Here is a 23462-nt window from a genome sequence, read left to right as displayed (position 1 = left end):
CAACTTGGAAAGGAAGGCGGAAACAGGGGAAATGTGGCTTTTGGTAAGGGGGAGGGAGCAGGGAGGTAGATATTTCCGCAGAAGCCGAAAATTTGGAATCGCTTTAGGAAAAAAACTGGCGCGCAAAGTGTCATCAGACACGGTCCCTTATTCAGAACTGTGTATGATATGTGAACATCACAAACGATTTAGATAGCTTAACCCATGTGTGATGAGTTTGAACGTAAAAAATTTTGGTTCGAATTTCCATGGTTATAGTGGTCATCCACGTCATTACATAATTTGGGTACACAAAGGAGACTACATCACACCCACACTTCTTAATCGAGCAAGTTCAACAATTAAACAGAGCTAGCTGACCTAAACATTACTCTAACAAATTAAAGACCGCCGCTCTTAATTAAACAAAACAAAGAGTACTAGTACTACGGCTGGTGCTCGTCGATCTCCGCCGCCGCCTCCATGTCCAGCTCGCGCCCGACGGTCTCCTGGGGAAGGGGCTCCATGGCATCCATCACACCATACTCGGCAAGCATCTCGCCATCCGCGTCCGCCATCTCATTGGAAAAGGCCGCCACGAGCTGGGCGTGGCCGGCCGCGATCTGGGCTTGGACTTGCTCCGTCATGACAAGGTATGCGGCGGAGGAACGGACGGCTGCTCGAACGCTCTCGGCGATTGCCAACTCTTCGGCCGTGGGTTGCCGACCTTTGTCGGAGAAGCTTGGTTCAATTTGTGTGGTGACCGCCACGAGCTGGGCGTGGGCGGCCTCGACATGGTCGTGGGCGGCCTCCATCAGGGCTAAGGCCGCCGCTGTGGAACGGACAACTGTAGTGCCGCTCTCGCCAATTGCTATCCCCGAGGCAGATGTTACTGCCGCCACCTGAGAAGCAACAGCGGCCGTTTGGGCTGCCTTGGCCGCCCGGTCGTAGGTTGCGGCCGCGCTCATGCACCTTGTTAGCACGCGCATGGCGGCTGCGGCCGCGCTCTCGCCGAAGTGGGCCACCGAAGTTGCCCTCACGACACGGGTCCACGTGCCCATCTTTCACCGGCAACAATTGAACAGTGAAATGATATTTGGGGAGCGAGCTAGTGTGCTTGAGACGCCGGCTGTGGACTATAGCTGACGCACCTTCTCGCGTAAGCCATAGGCGTACTATACATCGACGGTGCTCCAGGATATTTTGTGATGCATCTCAGATGGTTGGTGATAATAAACTATGTACGATCTACTTGATTTTTCATCTTGATTTGAATTACATAATGGCGTCGCGGCGGCAATGGACGGTGTTTGAATTGCTAGACCTTTTATCTGAAGTGAACATGCAACTATATCTGTGTCGTAAGAATTGGAATTATTCAGGGTTCGTTTGAACATTTTATACATTAAATTGGGTTTCTAGCCATTTCAGGTGCACAATTCAAAATTAAACTACATGCCCATGCTCCGGTGCACCAACATGGGTTGTAAAATCATATATTGTCCATGGGTTTATGCTTATGTCCCATGCAAGAAATGGGGATGGAATTCGAACACCACGGCACCGTGCCTCTCCGGCAAACGTCGACGTACTTGCTTTTGTAATTCTAGTAAATCCAAAGTCCTTCAAAATTCATGAAACTTGGCATGCTATCATGCAGCGGCATCAACATGCCGTGGTAAATTTTTTGTCCCATTTGTGGCAGGTTTGGGTATAAGATTCTCATAAACCAGAGCTTCTCACAATAAGTGTGATGGTTTCGGTAGGGAATGTTTCACCTTTCTGGACGAAACGATATCCGTTGCCTCTTCTCGATTTCAAATTTTTTCCTAGTGTCAACATAGAACAACAGGAGTGTTGTGTCAATTTTTGGGATTTTTGGGGTTCGCTTGGACATTTTTATACATTAACTGAGTTTTCTATGCATTCATGTGCATAATTCAAATTTGAACTACAGGCACTTGCTCTAATGCATATAAATTAGTTGAAAATTCAAATCTGTGTCCTTGGTTTCCTGCTTAGCTCCCATGCAAGAAATGAGAATGAATGTCAAACACCCTGCCACCGTCACTCGGCCGCAAACATTGAGATGCCTATTTTTAAAATATAGTAAATCCAAAGCTCGTCTGAAATTCATGAAACTTGGCATGCTGTCATGGAGCGGCATCAGCGTGCCGTGGTAAATTTTTTGTCCCATTTGGGGCAGGTTTGAGGATATGCTTCTCACAAACCAGAGCTTCTCACAATAAGCCTGATGGTTTCGATAGGGAACGTTTCACCTTTCTGGATGAAACAATATCCATTGCCTCTTCTCGATTTCAATTTTCAACATAAAACAACAGGAGTGTTGTGTCAATTTTTGGGATTTTTCGGGGTTCATTTGGACATTTTTTGCATTAATTGAGTTTTCAATGCGTTTATGTGCATAATTCAAATTTAAACTACATGCACATGCTCTAATGCATATAAATTGGTTGAAAATTCAAATCTATGTCCTTGGTTGCATGCTTAGGTCCCATGCAAGAAATGGGAATGAATGTCAAACACCCTACCACCGTCACGCGGCCGCAAACATTGAGAACTCTGGTTTTTAAATTCTATTAAATCCAAAACTCGTCAGAAATTCATGAAACTTGGCATGCTATCATGGAGCGGCATAAACATGCCATGGTAAATTTTTTGTCCCATTTGGGGCTGGTTCGGGTATATGCTTCTCACAAACCAAAGCTTCTCACAACAAGCATGATGGTTCCGATAGGGAACGTCCCACATTTGGGGACGAAACAATATCCATTGCCTCTTATTGCTTTCAAAAATTTTCTCGTGTCAATATAGAACAACAAGAGTGTTGGGTCAATTTTAGTGATTTTTCGGTTTTTTTTTGACATTTTTATGCATTAACTGAGTTTTCAATGCATTCACGTGCATAATTCAAATTTGAACTACATGCACATGCTCTAATGCATATAAATTGGTTGAAAATTCAAATATGTGTTCTTGGTTGCATGCTTAGGTCCCATGCAAGAAATGGGAAATGAATGTCAAGCACCCTGCCACCGTCACTCGGCCGCAAAACATTGAGATACCTAGTTTTTAAATTCTAGTAAATCCAAAACTCGTCTGAAATTCATGAAACTTGGCATGCTATGATGGAGCGGCATCAACATGCCGTGGTAATTTTTTTGTCCCATTTGGGGCAGGTTTGGGTATATGCTTCTCACAAACCAGAGCTTCTCACAACAAGCATGATGGTTTCGGTAGGGAACGTCCCACCTTTGGGGACGAAATGATATCCATTGCATCTTATTTCTTTCAAAAAAATTCTCATGTCAACATAGAACAACAGGAGTGTTGTGTCAATTTTGTGATTTTTCGGGGTTCGTTTGGACATTTTTATGCATTAACTGAGTTATCAATGCATTTATGTGCATAATTCAAATTTGAACTACATGCACATGCTAATCAAATATGTGTCCTTGGGTGCATGCTTAGGTCCCATGCAAGAAATGGGAATGAATTTCAAACACCAGGGCACCGTTGATTGCCGGCAAAACATTGAGATACCTGGTTTTTAAATTCTAGTAAATCCAAAACTCGTCTGAAATTCATGAAACTTGGCATGCTATCATGGAATGGCACCCGACATGTTGTGGTATTTTTCGTGTCCATTTTGAGAGAAGGCGCACTCGAATAATGACAGCCAACAAAGGCATTTTGAAAAAATAGCTGCCACTTTAATATCTCAAACGTTTGTATAATTCAAACCGTGTGCGTTCTGTTAACCATTCATGTGAGGCCACGTGTCTTGGGTTTAATGGCTGTAGGAGGTGCCGTGCGGGCAGCTGCTTGACCTTGACTGAATGGGAGGCGTGCGAGCGCAGTCCGGTGCGCAGGTTGACCGAGAGGCGTGCAAGCTGTCCTCGAATGCAGAGGCTGACCGGGAAGTGTGCGAGATGTATGCTGCGCAGGCTCACTGGGAAGCGAGCCATTTGACTTCCATGGCCGCCCACCTTCCTCTCCGTGTGCGCGCCCCCCTTAGCGGCATGGGACGCCGCCGTCAAACGCTACCTCTCAGCACTGCCAGCTGCCGTCCTCCCGCGCCCCGCCCGTCGATCCCGGGACGACATGATGCAAAGTGAGAGCAGGATTTGTGCATCTCTTCAACGCAAACGGTTCTTTTGGATGACCCGTGTGCAACCACTTACAAACAATTTGGTGAGATTTGCATCTGTCATATTGGGTATGTTGCCATTTGTCAAACTGGAAAGATTGACATTTGTTGATCTAGTAACATTGCCATTTGTCAACCTTGTAACACTGCGATTTGTCCAAATATGAAGCTAAAAATCACTAGAAGTATCTAATTTTTGCAACTAAAATTTAGTAATTCATAGATTAAGCAGTCGTTCTTAATTTATACAAATAGTTCAACTCGACAGCTGAACCGACCAAACTTTTCCCCAATTGTTGCCAACCACGTACTGAAATAGCTAGTTCAACTATATATACTAGCTAATTTTAAGTACGTTGTACAGTTCCAGCACATCTATAGTTAGATGAACTGAACAAAATAGCCCCTAAATAGTACTACTACTACTACAGAGGGGCTTTGTACTACTTCCGACTACCTCTTCTCTGCCGAGCGCGCTCAGTAAGAGGCGGAGAAGGAGGAGCCTACCGACGAGCTGGGCAACCGCAATACGGTGCCTACCACTGTTGCAGCTTCAGCGACGCTCACCTCGAACGCCCTCTGCCGCTCCAGAAGACCCCTCTCGAAGCGGTGGATCTCCTCGTAGATCTCCTGATTTCTCGCCTCTGAGGCGGCGTGTGCCGCGGCCATGGTGGCGGTAAGGCTCTTTGCGTGCTCGACGAGGCGCTCCTCCTCCTCCTGCAGGAACTCGGTGTAGCGCGCAAGGTTGCTGACGCACGTGCGGGCATCCACCTCCGCCTCCCGCCTTCGGGCAGCGGTGGCGGAGCGGGTGATGACCTCGGTGGTCGACGGTGGGCTGGAGGCCACGGCGGCTGGCGATGGGGGTGGCGGCCATGACCACCACCTCCCGCCTTCGGACCGCGGTGGCGGAGCGGGTGATGGCCACGGTGGCCGGCAGTGGGGTGGCGGCCACGACAGCCACCTCCCACCTTCGGGCCGCGGCGGCAAAGCGGGCGATGGCCCTTGCTTTCGATGGTGGTGTGGCGGCAACGGCGGCCGGCAACAGCTGCCGACGGGCACCGGCGGCGGAGCGTGTGGTCGGTGTTCTGCGCACACCCAACAGGGACGCCACGCGCACTACACTACGCCGGGGACTGCGCCGCCGCCATGATGTAGCCTCCCAGCTGAAGCTGTCCTCTAATGACGGCGGAGTGGCTGAGCGACGATGACGGACCGGTGCCATTGGTGATTGTGGGAGAAGCAGATGAGATAAGCTACAGGGAGGAAGGGGAAAATGCGACGCAGGACTCGCCGGCCGTGAGGGTTTTTATAGCAGGCCGGTAAGCATTGGGTTTTTGGGGGATTTCACCGAGTCGGGCGGGAAGCTTGCGCGGGAACCTGCAAGGTTGCGCGGGAACGGGCTCACCGACGATTCATTGGCGCCACCGTTTGGCCAAAAAAACGCCCCCGCGCGTTGCGCAACCTTGCGTTGTAAGCCGTCTGCGGCAGCGGGGTGACAAGATGTGTGAGAATAGGACGAAAGGCCACGTACACATACGGTTAATAAAAAAAACGTTTGCAATTTAATTACCTACTATACCCCATCCTGGTTTATAAGTATGATTTAACTAATAAAATACAAATGCATGTCGCCAAAGATTATATAGTTGGATTCGTATTTGAACATTGTTTCCAATTATATAATTTTTATAACATGCATTATTTTGTTGGTTAAATTTGAGGGAAAAGTTTGGCACAGAATATAAAGGGGACTATAGACTAGACGGAGGTGGTAGCACACGGCCACTCTCTACGCAGCGACCCAACTGTCGGCCGGCTTGTAGGCGACCATTTCCTGCGTGTTCAACTGCTCTATGCGTCTGGTTTCTTGCGGTTCACGCGGCCGCGGCGCGCTCTGCTCGCTTCCAGCCGCGCACGCTCTGCTCTCGCATCCCTCCGGGTGCTCTGCCCTTGTCCCTTCATGCGCGCTGCCAGTGTTTGGGGCCGGCGCACAATCACACACGTTCGTGTGCATGCAGTTGCGCCGGGCACGGCGCGACGATGCAGTTACCCGCTGCAAAAACTGCCATGCGGATGCGCAGAGAATCCAGGCCGCCCGGCCCCCATTTATTCCTGTGGCCATTTACCTTATATCTCTCGCGTCACACAACACAATAAGCACACCCACGACGACACATACAGAGAGGACATCCGGCGGGTCCAATGGTGCTCCCCGTGGCTCCAATGGTGCTCCCAGCGGCCGACGACGACAACGGCGGGCAGTTCACCACGCATCACGTAGTGGACACCCACATGAGGGGGGAGGCCCTCTCGGTGGTGTACACGAACGATCCGGTCTCGGTGGAGAACTCCATCCAAACTATGGGGCAGTTCCTTGCCGAGGACAAGTACCGAGTGGTCGGCTTCGACCTCGAGTACACCATCGGTCATGCCGGGCACGATCAGAAGGTTGCCTTCGCCCAGTTGTGCGTGCGACGTGACGTCCTCGTCTATCACTACTACCTTGCCACAAGGCCTTGCGAGCGTTTCTCCAGGTTTATCAACAACTCCGACTACAGTTTCGCTACGGTGGACACCACCAACGATCTAAAAGCGCTCAAGGTTTCGGACTTGAAATGCCCGAATCTTGTCAACATCCAACACCACTACAAGGTCTAGGGAAGCGACAAAAACAAACTGAACTCCCTGGTTGACCTCGCCTCGGCCATCATCGACCCCTACTACATGAACATGAAGAATGAGAGCAACAAGGACACGAACGCCTAGCACAGTGTGTGGCATGAGAGACTGGATGAACAACATGTCAAGTACGCGACCATGGACGCGTACACAAGCTACGAGATGTACAGGCGGATTGTTGACATGAGGAAGTGTCTTCTTCCTGCCCCAGACGAGGGATCAACCCACAGAGCAGTGGCGGGAGCGTCACAAGAAGTAGATGACTAGACGATCGTTTCTCCTACTTTAGAATGCATGCAATTGTTTATTGAGGTGTGTGCAAATGATCTGTATAGTCACTTATGTAATTGGATGTTTATTTCAGTTATATATATAGGGATAATTGTATTCATACCCTTAGTTGTGTCCCCCTCAACCGATATGCCCCTAGTTTTTGAAAACACGTGGTCTTGCCCAACCTACTTTGTCGTCTTGTGCTTTTGCCCTTTGACCGTTTGACCGTCAGTTTGAAAACTTCGTAACTAATTCATACTAAATCCGAAAAATACAAATAAGATGCCAAAATGTTCCGAGAAACATCACCTATATGTCAATGTCACTTGCATTCACGACAAAAGTGTTGGTAAGTGGCCATTCGATTTTTAGCTCTTATCATACCACCATGAACAGTAAAATATAAAAAAAATTCAAGAAAACATTGGTGGCAAAGTATTGCAAATGTTTTAAGTGTTTGCCAAGTTTCATGAGGGAATGACATTCTTGGAAGTCGTGGCAAAAATAATAATCTATTTTCGAGTGTTTATTGTTTTTTTGCCACGACTTCCACGAATGTCATTCCCTCATGAAACTTGGCAAGCACCTAAAACATTTGCAATACTTTGCCACCAATTTTTTCTTGAATTTTTTAGATTTTACTGTTCATGGTGGTATGATAAGAGCTAAAACTCGAATGGCCACTTACCAGCACTTTTGTCATGAATGCAAGTGACATTTGACATATAGGTGATGTTTCTCGGAACATTTTGGCATCTTATTTGTATTTTTCTGATTTAGTATGAATTAGTTATGAAGTTTTCAAAGTGACGGTCAAACAGTCAAAGGGCAAAAGCACAAGACGACAAAGTAGGTTGGGCAAGACCACGTGTTTTCAAAAACTAGGGGCATATCGGTTGAGGGGGACACAACTAAGGGTATGAATACAATTATCCCATATATATACATGTTATTCTAGTGTAGACAGAGCAAATCACACGGCTTATTAGCAACAATCGTCTCTGTTATTATTGGTCTTCGCACACATTTCTGATTACGGACCTGTTTGCCGCGTATCACACACATCTTCAGTTGAACCGTTTCCATTGTATTGCCTAAGCACACACAGTTCATCCTAGTGAACCGTATGCTGTATATCGCACACGCCTTCATCTGGCTGCCCGTTTCTTTTGTTCCTCCTCATCCCAAACAGTTAATTGAACTGAACCGTATGCCCTGCATCACACACGCAACTAAAATATGAACCATGTTTGATGCATCCGTCATCGCAAACGTTTTGCACCTTTTTTGACGGTTTTTTACACCACCGTTTGCGATTATGGCATCACACACAGTTTCATCGAAGGGTCTCTAATCGTAATGTCGCGTTTGGACCATCCTGCAGTAGTGTTGTCGAAAACCTTTTGCAACAAGTCGAGCTTTGTAGACAGTAACATTACCATCAGCGTCAGTCTTCTTCTTGAAGATCCATTTATTTTCTATGCCTTGCTGATCATCGGGCAAGTCAACCAAAGTCCACACTTTGTTCTCATACATGGATCCCATCTCAGATTTCATGGCCTCAAGCCATTTTGCGAAATCTGGGCTCATCATCACTTCCTCATAGTTCGTAGGTTCGTCATGGTCTAGTAACATGACTTCCAGAATAGGATTACCGTACCACTCTAGCGTGGAACGTACTCTGGTTGACCTACGAGGTTCGGTAGTAACTTGGTCTGAAGTTTCATGATCATCATCATTAACTTCCTCACTAATTGGTGTGGGCATCACTGGAACTGATTTCTGTGATGTACTACTTTCCAATTCGAGAGAAGGTACAATTACCTCATCAAGTTCTACTTCCCTCCCACTCACTTCTTTCGAGAGAAACTCCTTCTCTAGAAAGGATCCATTCTTAGCAACAAATGTCTTGCCTTCGGATCTGTGATAGAAGGTGTACCCAATAGTTTCTTTCGGGTATCCTATGAAGACGCACTTCCCCGATTTGGGTTCGAGCTTATCAGGTTGAAGCTTTTTCACATAAGCATCGCAACCCCAAACTTTATGAAACGACAGTTTAGGTTTCTTGCCAAACCACAGTTCATAAGGTGTCGTCTCAACGGATTTAGATGGTGCCATATTTAACGTGAATGCAGCCGTCTCTAAAGTATAACCCCAAAACGATAGTGGTAAATCGGTAAGAGACATCATAGATCACACCATATCTAATAAAGTACGGTTACGACGTTCAGACACACCATTACGCTGTGGTGTTCTAGGTGGCGTGAGTTGCGAAACTATTCCACATTGTTTCAAATGAAGACCAAACTCGTAACTCAAATATTCGCCTCCGCGATCAGATCATAGAAACTTTATTTTCTTGTTACAACGATTTTCTACTTCACTCTGAAATTCTTTGAACTTTTCAAATGTTTCAGACCTATGTTTCATTAAGTAGATATATACCCATATCTGCTCAAATCATCTGTGAAGGTCAGAAAATAGCGATACCCACCGTGAGCCTCAACAGTCATCGACCGCATACATAAGTATGTATTATTTCCAATAAGTCTGTGGCTCGCTCCATTGTTCCGAAGAACGGAGTCTTAGTCATCTTGCCCATGAGGCATGGTTCGCAAGCATCAAGTGATTCATAATCAAGTGATTCCAAAAGCCCATCAGCATGGACTTTCTTCATGTGCTTTACACCAATATGACCTAAACGGCAGTGCCATAAATAAGTTGCACTATCATTATTAACTTTGCATCTTTTGGCTTCTATATTATGAATATGTGTATCAGTACGATCGAGATTCAACAAAAATAGACCACTCATCAAGGGTGCATGACCATAAAAGACATTACTCATATAAATAGAACAACCATTATTCTCTGATTTAAATGAATAACCGTCTCGCATCAAACAAGATCCAGATATAATGTTCATGCTCAACGCTGGCACCAAATAACGATTATTCAGGTCTAAAACTAATCCTGAAGGTAGATGTAGAGGTAGCGTGTCGACGGCGATCACATCGACCTTGGAACCATTTCCGACGCGCATCGTCACCTCGTCCTTAGCCAATCTTCGTTTAATCCGTAGCCCCTATTTCGAGTTGCAAATATGAGCAACAGAACCAGTATCAAATACCCAGGCGCTACTACGAACATTAGTAAGGTACACATCAATAACATGTATATCAAATATACCTTTCACTTTGCCATCCTTCTTATCCGCCAAATACTTGAGGCAGTTCCGCTTCCAGTGACCAGTCCCTTTGCAGTAGAAGCACTCAGTTTCAGGCTTAGGTCTAGACTTGGGCTTCTTCCCGGGAGTAGCAACTTGCTTGCTATTCTTCTTGAAGTTCCCCTTCTTCCCTTTGCTCTTTTTCTTGAAACTAGTGGTCTTGTTAACCATCAACACTTGATGCTCCTTCTTGATTTCCACTTCCCGGGAGTAGCATTGCAAAGAGCTCGAGAATCGTCTTGTTCATCCCTTGCATATTATAGTTCATCATGAAGTCTTTATAGCTTGGTGGCAGTGATTGAAGAACTCCTGTCAATGACACTATCATCCGGAAGATTAACTCCCGGTTGAGTCAAGTGGTTATGGTATACCCAGACATTCTGAGTATGTGTTCATTGACAGAACTGTCCTCCTCCATCTTGCAGCTATAGAACTTCTTGGAGACTTCATATCTCTCAACTCGGGCATTTGCTTGAAATATTAACTTCAACTCTTGGAACATCTCATATGCTCCATGACGTTCAAAACGTCTTTGAAGTCCCGGTTCTAAGCCGTACAACATGGCATACTGAACTATTGAGTAGTCATCAGATTTAGCTTGCCAGACGTTCATAACGTCCGGAGTTGCTCCTGCAGCAGGCCTTGCACCTAGCGGTGCTTCCAAGACGTAATTCTTCTATGCAGCAATGAGGATAATCCTCAAGTTACGGACGCAGTCCGTGTAGTTGCTACCATCATCTTTCAACTTAGCTTTCTTTAGGAACGCATTAAAATTCAAGGGAACGGTAGCACAGGCCATTGATCTACAACAACATAGATAGGCAAAAATATCAGGACTAAGTTCATGATAAATTAAAGTTCAATTGATCATATTACTTAAGAACTCCCACTTACATAGACATCCCTCTAGTCATCTAAATGATCACGTGATCCATATCAACTAAACCATGTCTGATCATCATGTGAGATGGAGTAGTTTTCAATGGTGAACATCTCTATGTTGATCATATCTACTATATGATTCACGTTTGACCTTTCGGTCTCAGTGTTCCGAGGCCATATCTGTATATGCTAGGCTTGTCAAGTTTAACCTGAGTATTCTGCACATGCAAAACTGTCTTACACCTGTTGTATGTGAACGTAGAGATTATCACACTCGATCATCATGTGGTGTCTCGGCACGACGAACTGTAGCAATGGTGCATACTCAGGGAGGAGACTTATACCTTGAAATTTAGTGAGGGATCATCTTATAATGCTACCGCCGTACTAAGCAAAATAAGATGCATAAAAGATAAACATCACATGCAATCAAAATATGTGACATGATATGGCCATCATCATCTTGTGCCTTTGATCTCCATCTCCAAAGCACCGTCATGATCTCCATCTCCAAAGCACCGTCATGATCTCCATCGTCACCGGCTTGACACCTAGATCTCCATCGTAGCATCGTTGTCGTCTCGCCAACTATTGCTTCTACAACTATCGCTACCGTAGAGTGATAAAGTAAAGCAATTACATGGCGATTGCATTTCATACAAAAAAGCGACAACCATAAGGCTCCTGCCAGTTGCCGATAACTTTTACAAAACATGATCATCTCATACAATAACTTATATGACATCATGTCTTGACCATATCACATCACAACATGCCCTGCAAAAACAAGTTAGACATCCTGTACTTTGTTGTTGCAAGTTTTACGTGGCTGCTACGGGCTTCTAGCAAGAACCGGTCTTACCTACGCATCAAAACCACAACGATTTTTTGTCAAGTGTGCTATTTTAACCTTCAACAAGGACCGGTCGTAGTCAAATTCGATTCAGCTAAAGTTGGAGAAACAGACACCCGCCATCCACCTTTATGCAAAACAAGTTGCATGTCTGCCGGTGAAACCGGTCTCATGAACGTGATCATGTAAGGTTGGTCCGGGCCGCTTCATCCAACAATACCGCCGAACCAAAATAATACGTTGGTGGTATGCAGTATGACTATTATCGCACACAACTCTTTGTGTTCTACTCGTGCATATCATCTACACATAGACCTGGCTCGGATGCCACTATTTGGGAACGTAGCATGCAATTTCAAAAAAATTCCTACGATCACACAAGATCTATCTAGGAGATGCATAGCAACGCGAGGGGGAGAGTGTGTCCACGTACCCTCGTAGACCGAAAGCGGAAGCGTTAGCTTAACGCGGTTGATGTAGTCGAACGTCTTCGTGATCCAACCAATCAAGCATCGAACGTACGACACCTCCGAGTTCTGCACAAGTTCAGCTCGATGACGTCCCTCGAACTCTTGATCCAACAAAGTATCGAGGGAGACTTTCGTCAGCACGACGGCGTGGTGACGGTGATGGTGATGTGATCCGCGCAGGGCTTCGCCTAAGCACTACGTGGATTTGACCGGAGGAGTAAACCGTGGAGAGAGATGCCGCACACGTCTTGGAACAATTGGTGTGTCTCGAAGGGGTGCCCTGCCCACGTATATAAAGGAGGGAGAGGAGGAGGCCAGCCACTAGGGGTGCGCCAAGGAGAGGGGAGTCCTACTAGGACTCCAGTCCTGGTAGGATTCGGCCCCCCCTTTTTTCCTTCTCAAGGAGGGGGAAAGAGGGAAGGGAGAGGTAAGAGGAGAAGGAAAGCGGGGGCGCGCCCCCTCCCCTAGTCCAATTCGGACTCCCTATGGGAGGGGGGCACGGCAACCCCTTGTGGGATGCCTCCCCTCTCCCCTATGGCCCATGTAGGCCCATTACTTTCCCCGGGGGGTTCCGTAACCCCTCGGTACTCCGATAAATATCCGAAACGTCCCGAAACCATTCCGGTGTCCAAATACTATCGTCCAATATATCAATCATTACCTCTTGACCATTTCGAGACTCCTCGTCATGTCCGTGATCTCATCCGGGACTCCGAACAATCTTCGGTCACCAAAAACACATAAGTCATAATACAAATCGTCATCGAACGTTAAGCGGCGGACCCTATGGGTTCGAGAACTATCTAGACATGACCGAGACAATTCTCCGATCAATAACCAATAGCGGAACCTGGATGCTCATATTGATCCCTACATATTGTACGAAGATCTTTATCGGTCAAATCGTAATGACAACATACGTCATTCCCTTTGTCATCGGTATGTCACTTGCCCGAGATTCGATCGTCGGTATCATCATACCTAGTTCAATCTCGTTACTGGCAAGTCTCTTTACTCGTTCCATAATGCATCATCCCGTAACTAATTCATTAGTCACATTGCTTGCAAGGCTTATAGTGATGTGCATTACCTAGACGGCCCAAAGATACCCCTCCGATACTCGGAGTGACAAATCCTAATCTCGATCTATGCCAACCCAACAAACACATTCGGAGACACCTGTAGAGCATCTTTATAATCACCCAGTTATGTTGTGACGTTTGATAGCACACAAGGTGTTCCTCCGGTATTCGGGAGTTGCATAATCTCATAGTCAACGGAATATGTATAAGTCATGAAGAAAGCAATAGCAATAAAACTAAACGATCATTATGCTAAGCTAACGGATGGGTCTTGTCCATCACATCATTCTCCTAATGATGTGATCCCGTTCATCAAATGACAACACATGTCTATGGTCAGGAAACTTAACCATCTTTGATTAACGAGCTAGTCAAGTAGAGGCATACTAGGGACACTTTGTTTTGTCTATGTATTCAAGTTTCTGGTTAATACAATTCTAGCATGAATAATAAATATTTATCATGATATAAGGAAATATAAATAACAACTTTATTATTGCCTCTAGGGCATAATTCCTTCAAGGACGTCCTTCGATCCAGGACGAGAGGGCAGGGGTGCCCTCTTCGGAGGCAGCGACGGGACAACAAGTTTGGCCTTGGGAGGACAAAGTGTGGCTTGCCTCCGGCGGTGAATAGCTCCCCTGTCGCAGTCGTTGATGACATGATCTAAGACCATCGTGGGCTCCGATGTCCTACGGGTCCCTCGAAGCTCGTCAATTGTTCGGTAGTGTTGTGTATCCTATCGTTTTATTTTCCGTTTCTTGTTGTATGGCCGATTGTAATGTGTGGTTTGCTTTATATATAAAGCGGAGTGAAAGCCTTTTTTGGTAAGAGGAAATGAGTCTACAAACTAATAAATGAAGCCATTTAAGACACTTTGTACTATGGGGATGGTATAAATTACTCCCTACTATAACACCACAACTCATTAATAGAAGAAATAAAACAAGAAAACTAGATGGCCTCAGTCATCGGGTCATAACACTCGTGAAAATAAGCATCCACCAAATAAGTGGAGAACAATGTCATATTCAAACATCCCGATTAAAATTTGGGATGACAAGATCATACTTGAACACTTTCGACCATGAACTTCAGCGATTACTAAAGCACGTATGAAATGCGAAAAGTACTCTGCAAACATGAATTTACAGATGTGGAGCAACTGCCACATGGTACTATATCCCTTTACTATCTCTACTATGAACAGACTACATTCAGAGGAACTCCTCTGGTATTGTGCATGCTTTAGAACAGAAACATGGAACTGCTTGAGTGAAGTTGTAGATACAGCTGTTCAGGATGATACATTGACTTAGTGCTGGACTTTTTCTTCCTCAGTAGTTCTCATTCCAGTCACATCCAAGAGTACCGAAGTCAGAGCGAGCGCAGACCCTGACACGATGAGTGTCCGGAGTCTCCCGGCTGTGCATATATATACATACAAGGATAAAAATGTTAGACTAGTATAGTAAATTTTGACTCCGAACTAACAAATTGAAGAAAGAGTCACGCATAGTAGGGCCATCGTCATAGTGGAAGATAATAGGAAACATAGGGAAGAGGAGATTGTTAGGATGATCTCCACCGTGTGGGCCCAACGGCCCACCAGGCCCTTAGATCCGCACCCTGATCGGGGGCGCTCAACCCACTATGGTTGACGGGCCCCTGTCACCTGCACATATATAAAGAGGTGGGGGTCGGCGGCTCGCAACACGAGGTTCGTCGCGACGCCGTACACCCCACCTACATCCCCTACCGATCTAGGGTTAGTGCAGTGCTGACGGGAAGCACCGCCACCGCTACTTTCTGCCATCACCGGCCGTCACCATGGACGGCACCGGGAGCTCCTCACCACAAGGCTAAGGTACACAGCGAATACAGATTATATCCCACTGATCTACTCCTAGTTGATCCAGTAAGTCTATCAATGGTATCAGAGCCTGTCTAGTGAGTAGATCGAGTTGGGAAAGAAAGATTCGGAAACGAATCAAAAGAGAAAAAAAGAACACAGATACGATTTCGATCTCGAATCGAAGCAGAAAGAAGGAAAAACTCCTTGTCAGAAAAGTTGCGCCGCCGCAACGGCCGCGCCGTTCCTCTCGATTCCGACTCGCATCGGCATGCCGAGGTTTCAGGAAGAAGAACTCTACCCCGATCGGGGCAAAGGGCACCACCAACGAGCCGTTTGACGGCGGCGCGTTCACCCTAGAGGTGCTCGCGCACGCCGGCAAAGGGGTCAGCGGGGGCGCCGCATCTGGAAACCGCTGTCGCTCGCGCGAAGGGGAGCAGAGGAGGCTCTGCTCGCGTCCCTCTCGCGCTGGGGTGGTGGTGGAAGAAGAGAGGGAAGGGGAATGGCTCGCGTGGCGCAGTGGCCCTCGCCGCCGTTCACGGCGGCCGGAGCGGCCTACCAGGGCGCTGCCCTTTTTACCTCGACAGAGACGGAGCCGACGGGACAGAAGAAGAGAAAGAAGAACGGAAAGGGGAAAGAAAGAGAACGGCCAGGCTCGCGCGGTGGTGGACGCCATCGCCGGCGGCTCGACCGGGCAGGCGCGGTGCGGCGGCCGAGCACGGCGCGGTCGCCGGCGACCGGGACAGCGTCGGGCGAGAGACAAGAGGATGAGAGTTTGACCCGAGCTGGTGCGATGGGATAGTTTTGATCCAGCGAAAATGATGCTGAGTCGTCCGATCGCGTTCAACGGCCTAGATCAAAACCCTAGCTGCCAACGGGCTTTTCGGGCCGAAAGTGCAGGCGGGCAGCAGCCGCCGCGCACGCTGTCGCTGGGCCGAGGACACAGTCGCGGGCGGCCCAGGCCGGGTCGAGGCATTTCGCGAGGCACGACACGCAGGGCAGGCCGTGGGCCGGCTTTTTCCGCTGCGGGCCGAGCGCGCTGGGCCAGCTGCGTTTTCTATTTTGTTTTTTGTTATTTGTCTAGTTTTTGGCATATTTCAAATAGTTTTTCTATGCAAAAATATATATTTTTTAACGAAATTTTTTTGTTTAGAAAATAGAAAATTAAACAGAAAAAGTTTCTGAAAATGAAAATAGAAAAATTTCAGAAAAAGAAATGTTCATGAATTTTACAAAGAAAATAATAAAGTTCATGAATTCTTATTTGGTCAAAGAAAAGTATCTGTAAAGAATAAAAAGTTCATGAATTTTTTATTCATGTTTTTCTGCTGCAAATAAAAATAAAAGTGCTCCTTTAAAAGTGAATAGAACTAAAGTACAAGATTAAATTGTTGCTTCTCTAATGCTTTTTTGAACCAACCGGTTAAAATTGCTTAGAGAGTAAAAGAGTGCAGAATTGTTTCTACATAGAATATTGAAAGTTTCCGCTGCAAAGAAAAAGTTTTATCCTCCAATTAAATTGGAACCAACGGGAAAATTTAATTGGAAGAACTGTTCTTAGCAATGTTTTCCCCTGTGGGTGAAATAAGATGCAGATAGTTTCTGCTATGACAAAAGAAAGATATTTGTTTTAAAGTTAAAATATGGTATTGTTATTTTCTGACCAACGTTGATGAACATTACTATAATTCTATGAGTCTTATGTTCAAAACTTAAATCTCTGATAAATTTTGTATCATAGTGATCAATTTTCAGAGAACATATAAAGATCAAGAAATGCTCTTGAATCAGAGAAATGTATATTTCTTGTTCCCGCTGTAATAAAGTTGATGATGGTGGTTATTTCTTAGCAAAGTTGTTTAATGGACACACTATGAAAGAAAGTTTATACTATCATCACATCGTTTATGAGTTATATGCATTATTTCCATTTCCGCCCAATGGTGATATGGAATTAATGTAGAAGGATGATGTTTTATTCTAATTCTGCCCAACGGTGATTTAGAATATAAAAGAACGTTTTAAAAGTTTAATGTGCATATTTTTTAACCAGACCAACATGGGGTTAATTTTATGCTCATTATTGTTGATTATTGGCTAATTTTTTCTCAGACTAAAAGTTTTCCGTGCTTTCATTCGTGAAAGAGAATGGCTTGGTACTTGTGACCCAAAAGATGACCAAGAAAGGTCATAACATGAGGGAGTATGTTCTCTCTAAAGAATGGCTTCAAAAGAAAAGAGATAGATCATTGAGAGTCTTGGTTGACGAATGTCTTTCATGTACTCTCTATGAAGAAGATTATTCAGTCAACATGATTTGAGTTGAAATAAGCAACATGCCTGTTTAATTTGACCAACGTCGGATCAATCATGTGTGTCAAAGAGCATTCGGATTTATTTCTGAATTTGATGATTGAATATGCAGTCAAAAGAGCCAATTGTGGCATTTATGTCCCTTGCAGAGAATTACCCGCATAGCGGGAAAAGATGATTATGATAAAACCCGCATGGCGGGAAAAGTCTGGGAAAATACCTGCGTAACGGGGTAAAGTTGACATGGTATTATGTCAAAAATCCTGCATGGCGGGAGAAATTTTGGCAAAGGACTTATCCTATATGATAGGAGAAAGATATGATGACTCATGTGCTTTTAATGTGTCCCACTCTGGAAGAAAAGTATGGAGTAGCTATTGTGCTTTCCTAGTATCGACTGTACACCTTATGTGTAACAGTCATTAAGCACTCAATAAATCCAAAGATAATAAAAGTTACAGACGAACCTAAAGATAAGAATGATATGCAAGTGTGCCTTGCAAAAGTACTAATGATAAAGAACTCTGTTGAGTTTCCAAAATGGAATGAGGAAAAAGTACTCCCATACCAGTTAACAGATAACTTCATTTCGTATGAAGTAATCAGATGAATCAGATGAATGAAGTAGATAGTCGAAGTTTCCTCAATTCACAAGAGTTATGAATGGTTTTCGAAATTGTGGCAGAAAAGTTCTTGCCACATTTCGAGGGGGAGAAAGAAATATGAGATAAATTAAGAATGATGAAACTCCCCTATACTTTAGATAATGTGATGAAGAATGTGATCGTCTGGGAGAGTACGACGGTCATAATAATACCCCTAAAGAAAAGAAATAGTTGTATTCCTGGATCTTTTACAGTTCCGAAAGCAGACTAAGGAATACTAAGACGGTGCTTAAAGTGCCATAAAGAAGAAAGTTTTAACAGAATAAACCCAAATAATAAAGTTTAAAGATACGCCATTTTTAGTGAAGATGGAGTAATGTGGGGGAGCATGTTGTATGACCTATACAACACCTGTTGTTAGCTCTATAAAGGATGAATGAGTAAACATGGATCTTGTGATACAAGTCCCTATAAAATCTATTGTCTCTTGGAAATGAAAGACTATAGAATTAATTTGCCTCTTGGCAATGATTGAGCAACAATAGCCCCATATGAAAGAAGTGCTAGTACCTGAGGTACAAATGGTCTCAAGGAATGGGAAAATCAGATACTTCTGATTACTATAAAGTTTATGTTAGGGAAATTCAAATGGAGGTTGATCCCACCTCATTTAAAGCGCTCAATCGAGCTTTGAGAAGTGTCTGTTTGTCTAAATGATAAGTGACTATATGAGATGAAATAAAATTGGTGAATCCCAACGATGTTTGGGACTCATAAGTAATTTCCAATGGAGCATAAACAGTAGGCTGTAAAGGGTCTACAAGGTCAATGTGTTACCAAAGAAAAGATTTTGTGCAAAGAGAATGAATAAATTACAATGAGTGTTAGTGGCACATCATGACTGACATCATGATCTGAGTTACATCAGATGAAAGTAAAGAACACAAGGGATACTGCTTGAAGAAGTCTTTTGTTGACTAGAGCAAGTCTCTAGACAGTGGCATTTAAAGTTAGAAGAATCAGATGTTTTTTGGGTTAAAGAAAATGAGAAGACAATTGTATCCATGCAAAGTTATAGAACGGGAAATTCATTTCCTAATCCTGTGCATGTGCATGACGTCCTACTTGCTAGTGGTGATGTCAATCTACTGCAGCAGGAGAAAAGAAGTTCTTGTTCTCAAAGTTCAAAAGAATGTTCTGAGTAGAGTGACTCTCGTTATAATTATTGAGATTCACCAAGAAAAGAATAAAAGGGGGTATTAGGAGTGTCGCATGAGCATACTTTGAAAAGTGTCTAAAGTATGCATGTGAGAAAACCTACGCTTGTTCTTATAGTAAAGGGTAATGATTTTGGGAACTTTAGTGTTCCAAGAGTCAATGTGAAATAGACCAAATGAATATGGTACCATATGCTTCAGCTGTTGGAAGCTTTATGAATGCAAAAGTGTAACATTACCGTGCCATAGTTCACATATCCGGGTTGTTTTGGCAATGTCCAGTACATATATAAATCGATGGAATGGAGTCAAAGATATCGGCCTCATGCTGAAAGAAACAAGTGCTCTCAAAAGGTTGTAAGTACAAAGATAAAAACTTGTGAAATGTACGGCGAAATCCACAATTGTCGCTGACCTTCACATTAGGAGTTTTTGTGTGGAAGAACTCTATAGAATGAATCATTTATCATCAATGTGATGCGAATATAAAGTATAGCATGATATGAGGCTGAGGGACAGGCAAAATCGTTATGGAAACCTGTACCCGGAGTTGATAATGGTTGACAGCAGCGATATCCATTTAAGTAATTGACTCCTATGACAACGAGTCAAGTGTGGTGCCAAACACATTGACACAAAGTTGTACGTTGTTAAGGAGAAAGTTCGGAATTATGTTGAAATGTTTGGAGCATAAAAGCAACAGACAAGTGTTTGCAGATCTGCTTATTAAAGGCTTACCGCCCAGTGTGTTCGGAGAACATACAGTCGACATGGGTTTTATGGTATAGTCTAAGATTTCCGGACAATAAAGGGCCCAAGGTTAAAGAATTTGTTTCAAAACAGAGAGGTACGTTGTGGCTGTCTGATTCTATCGGCAATTGAGCTGTGACGATGAAACATGTTCTATGTATTGATCTGTTATGAAACGAGTAAAGTAAAAGCACAAGGTCAAAAGTAAAAGTTGAGATCAAGGGGGAGAATGTTAGGATGATCTCCACCGTGTGGGCCCAACGGCCCACCAGGCCCTTAGACCCGCGCCCTGATCAGGGGGGCTCAACCCATTATGGTTGACGGGCCCCTGTCATCTGCACATATATAAAGAGGTGGAGGTCGGCGGCTCGCAACACGAGGTTCGTCGCGACGCCGTACACCCCACCTACATCCTCTACCGATCTAGGGTTAGTGCAGTGCTGACGGGAAGCACCGCCACCGCTACTTTCTGCCATCACCGGCCGTCACCATGGACGGCACCGGGAGCTCCTCGCCACAAGGCTAAGGTACACACCGAATACAGATTTCCTCCCAAGATATATATACTGCATTGGAAGGGGCATCAAAGTGAAACTATGTCAAACCTAACAGTAAATCATCCCCTAATGTTTCATACTGTAACTTTTTTTTCTTCAAAATATGTCAATGTCATGATTTTTGCTACTCCTCCAAGATCCTCAATTGAGTCCCTAACTGCATATGTTTGCAGAAAAATAGCAGATCTAGTTCTAAACTGACCTTTCCAGCATCATCTTTCTTATAATGTCTAATTTCCAGACTTTTTGTTTTGACTTGGACTATCAAAATAATGGAAACGAAAAAAAGAAAAACTAGGTGTTTAAATAATAAAGAAAAAAATGGATCCAAATACAAGCCAAAGGACTTTAACCTGCCCCACCCAACTGAGGTTAACTCTGCGTACATATTTTGACTACCGCGTCACCAGCAAAAATACTGGCAACATGTGATTAAATACTGTATGAACCAGTAATACAGGACCGACTGAAAAGTACTAAAGATGGATGCATAATGGAGGAAAAAATCATCACAATGTTGGTTCCACATTATGATACAAGAATGAAACATCCAATCAAAGTTTGTAGAGTGGACTTAAGGTATGCCTGGAAAATTCACAATTTTGAATTCTGAAAAAGGAAGCAAATAATCCACAAGGACGGTCATTTAACCGAACAATTAGAAATTTCAGGCTAAGCATAACAACTATACTTACTAGTATAGATAATTACCTCTGAAACCCATAGTTGCACCCGCAGCAAAACCAGCTACAGCACCATTAATGATGTCCTTCTTCCCCCTGACCCTTTCAAGAGATTGCTCCACGCCTACATATGTGGCTCCAAGAATTGCCAAGGTTCCTGCGTAACTTCGACACACCTTGCCAGTTCTAACCAGCTCAGGATACTTGACATTACTGCCAACCTTAGGTCCATCGTGCAGCATAGAAACCAGCAAACCCCAAACGCTGCCAGCAGTTAAACCAGTGCCTGCACCCTTGCTTGTCTTCAAGATAAGTCCATCATCTACCGGAACTCTCAAATTGGAACCCTCCATGTTCCTTGTACAAAGAAACTGATTAAAAATCCAGCTTTAGTTAGCGTAATGGACGAGAATGGCAATTTACAAGCAACAGTAAGTGCATGGCAATTTACAAGCAACAGTAAGTGCACTAAGTCAAGATAATTAAGAATAAGGTCCACAAAACAATGACATCAACTCGAAACAATGCTATATGTGCCACATGATTTCAAACAAGGAAGGCCGCATTGCATAGCACAAATTCATGTTCCAAATAATCACAGAATTTAAAGGCTTACAAGGAAGGAATTCAGAAAGTAATCTTTAGAGAGTCTCCAGGTTTACACTGAGAAGGCTCTAGGCAAACTTCAGCAGAGCACAACAAGATGGAAAATCCAAGTTCAGAACTGTTTACATATATAAGGGAATCGACAAGAAGCACGGATTCACAGGATCGAGCAGATCGCAGCACGCAAACGAAAGCTCTTGATCGCACTACTGCTGCGAGAATCGCCTAGCATATGTGGCCAGGAGCAAAGAACGAGAAGCAAAAAAGCCCCGACCAAATCGATCGCAATCGACGGCGAGTTAGCGATTAAATCTCTGTTCCGCGTCTCTCCGACAGACCCGATCTTCATGGACCGACGCCGAAGAAATTGGAGGCGGGAAAACGGCGAAAGAAGAGACCGCCAGCAGCGACAGCGCAAGCGAAGCCTCGATCGGGATGAAACAAGTGTTCGTGGGGAGTCTCGGAACAGGTTAGGGGTAGCGAAAAACCAACCTCTTGATTCTTCTCCTCGGTTCGTCCGCTCGCTTTTACTTCTTCTTCTTCCTGGTGTTGCGGAGGTTTGCCTGCGTCGATAGCGAGAGGGACCCCTATTTTCCTTCTTTATGATGAGGGAGGGAAGCGAGGGAGACAGCGTGCGCCGTAAGAAGATTAGCGTCCCTTTATTTAGGCCTACTATATCACGTTGCCGCAAAGTAATTGGAGACATGATCCTTTTTTTTTTGAGTCGGGAGTAATCCTTATTTTTTTTGAGAAAATTGAGTCAGGAATAATCGGTTTTGACAAAAAAACCCCGGTCGTAATGGGCCAAGTTAAAGCCCATAGACCTGACTATTCGTCTGGCCGGGCTTTAAAAAGCCTGATTCTAAAATGAGAAAAATGCACTAGCGGTCATTGAACTTGCGTCGATAGCTTAATTTGGTCATTGTACTTAAGAATACGGTCAATACGGTCACTATATATGACTGTTGGTGATTATCCGGTGAGGCAGTGACCGTATAATCACCAACAGTCGTATATAGTGACCATATTGACCGTATTCTTAAGTACGATGATCAAAGTGAGCTATCGATGCAAGTTCAATGACCGCCAGTGCATTTTACTCTTCTAAAATCCCAAGCCCCAAGCAAGCATTTTTCCGCGAACCAACTCTGTGGTTGGATGGTTAGGGCAGTGGTATCTTCCCCTCATCAGGGTTCAAATCTTGATGCTCGCATTTATCGTGAATTTATTGTAGGATTTTCGGTGATACGCTTTCAATGTAAGA

The 23462-nt window shown here is 44.6% G+C and overlaps 1 protein-coding gene across 2 annotated transcripts; it reads right to left on the bottom strand.

Moving 5' to 3' along the window:
- Window positions 1–14623: 14623 nt before the first annotated feature.
- Window positions 14624–22829, bottom strand: LOC123120977 (outer envelope pore protein 16-3, chloroplastic/mitochondrial). Of its 2 annotated transcripts, none has more exons than XM_044540932.1 (3): window positions 22691–22829; window positions 21621–21949; window positions 14624–15040 (listed from the first exon to the last, which is right to left on the bottom strand). In XM_044540932.1, the coding sequence occupies exons 2-3, from the start codon at window positions 21943–21945 to the stop codon at window positions 14931–14933; spliced, it is 435 nt and encodes a 144-aa protein (XP_044396867.1). In that variant the 5' UTR covers window positions 21946–21949; window positions 22691–22829; the 3' UTR covers window positions 14624–14930. The 2 variants fall into 2 exon arrangements, with proteins under 2 accessions (XP_044396867.1, XP_044396866.1); XM_044540931.1 differs by having other exon boundaries at window positions 14638–15040; window positions 21621–21963.
- Window positions 22830–23462: the final 633 nt, after the last annotated feature.

This window comes from Triticum aestivum, chromosome 5D, assembly GCF_018294505.1.
Source record: "Triticum aestivum cultivar Chinese Spring chromosome 5D, IWGSC CS RefSeq v2.1, whole genome shotgun sequence".
Lineage (NCBI taxonomy): Eukaryota > Viridiplantae > Streptophyta > Magnoliopsida > Poales > Poaceae > Triticum > Triticum aestivum.
The sequence above is the reverse complement of the archived record's forward strand: the minus strand, read 5'-3'. Positions and strand labels throughout refer to the sequence as shown.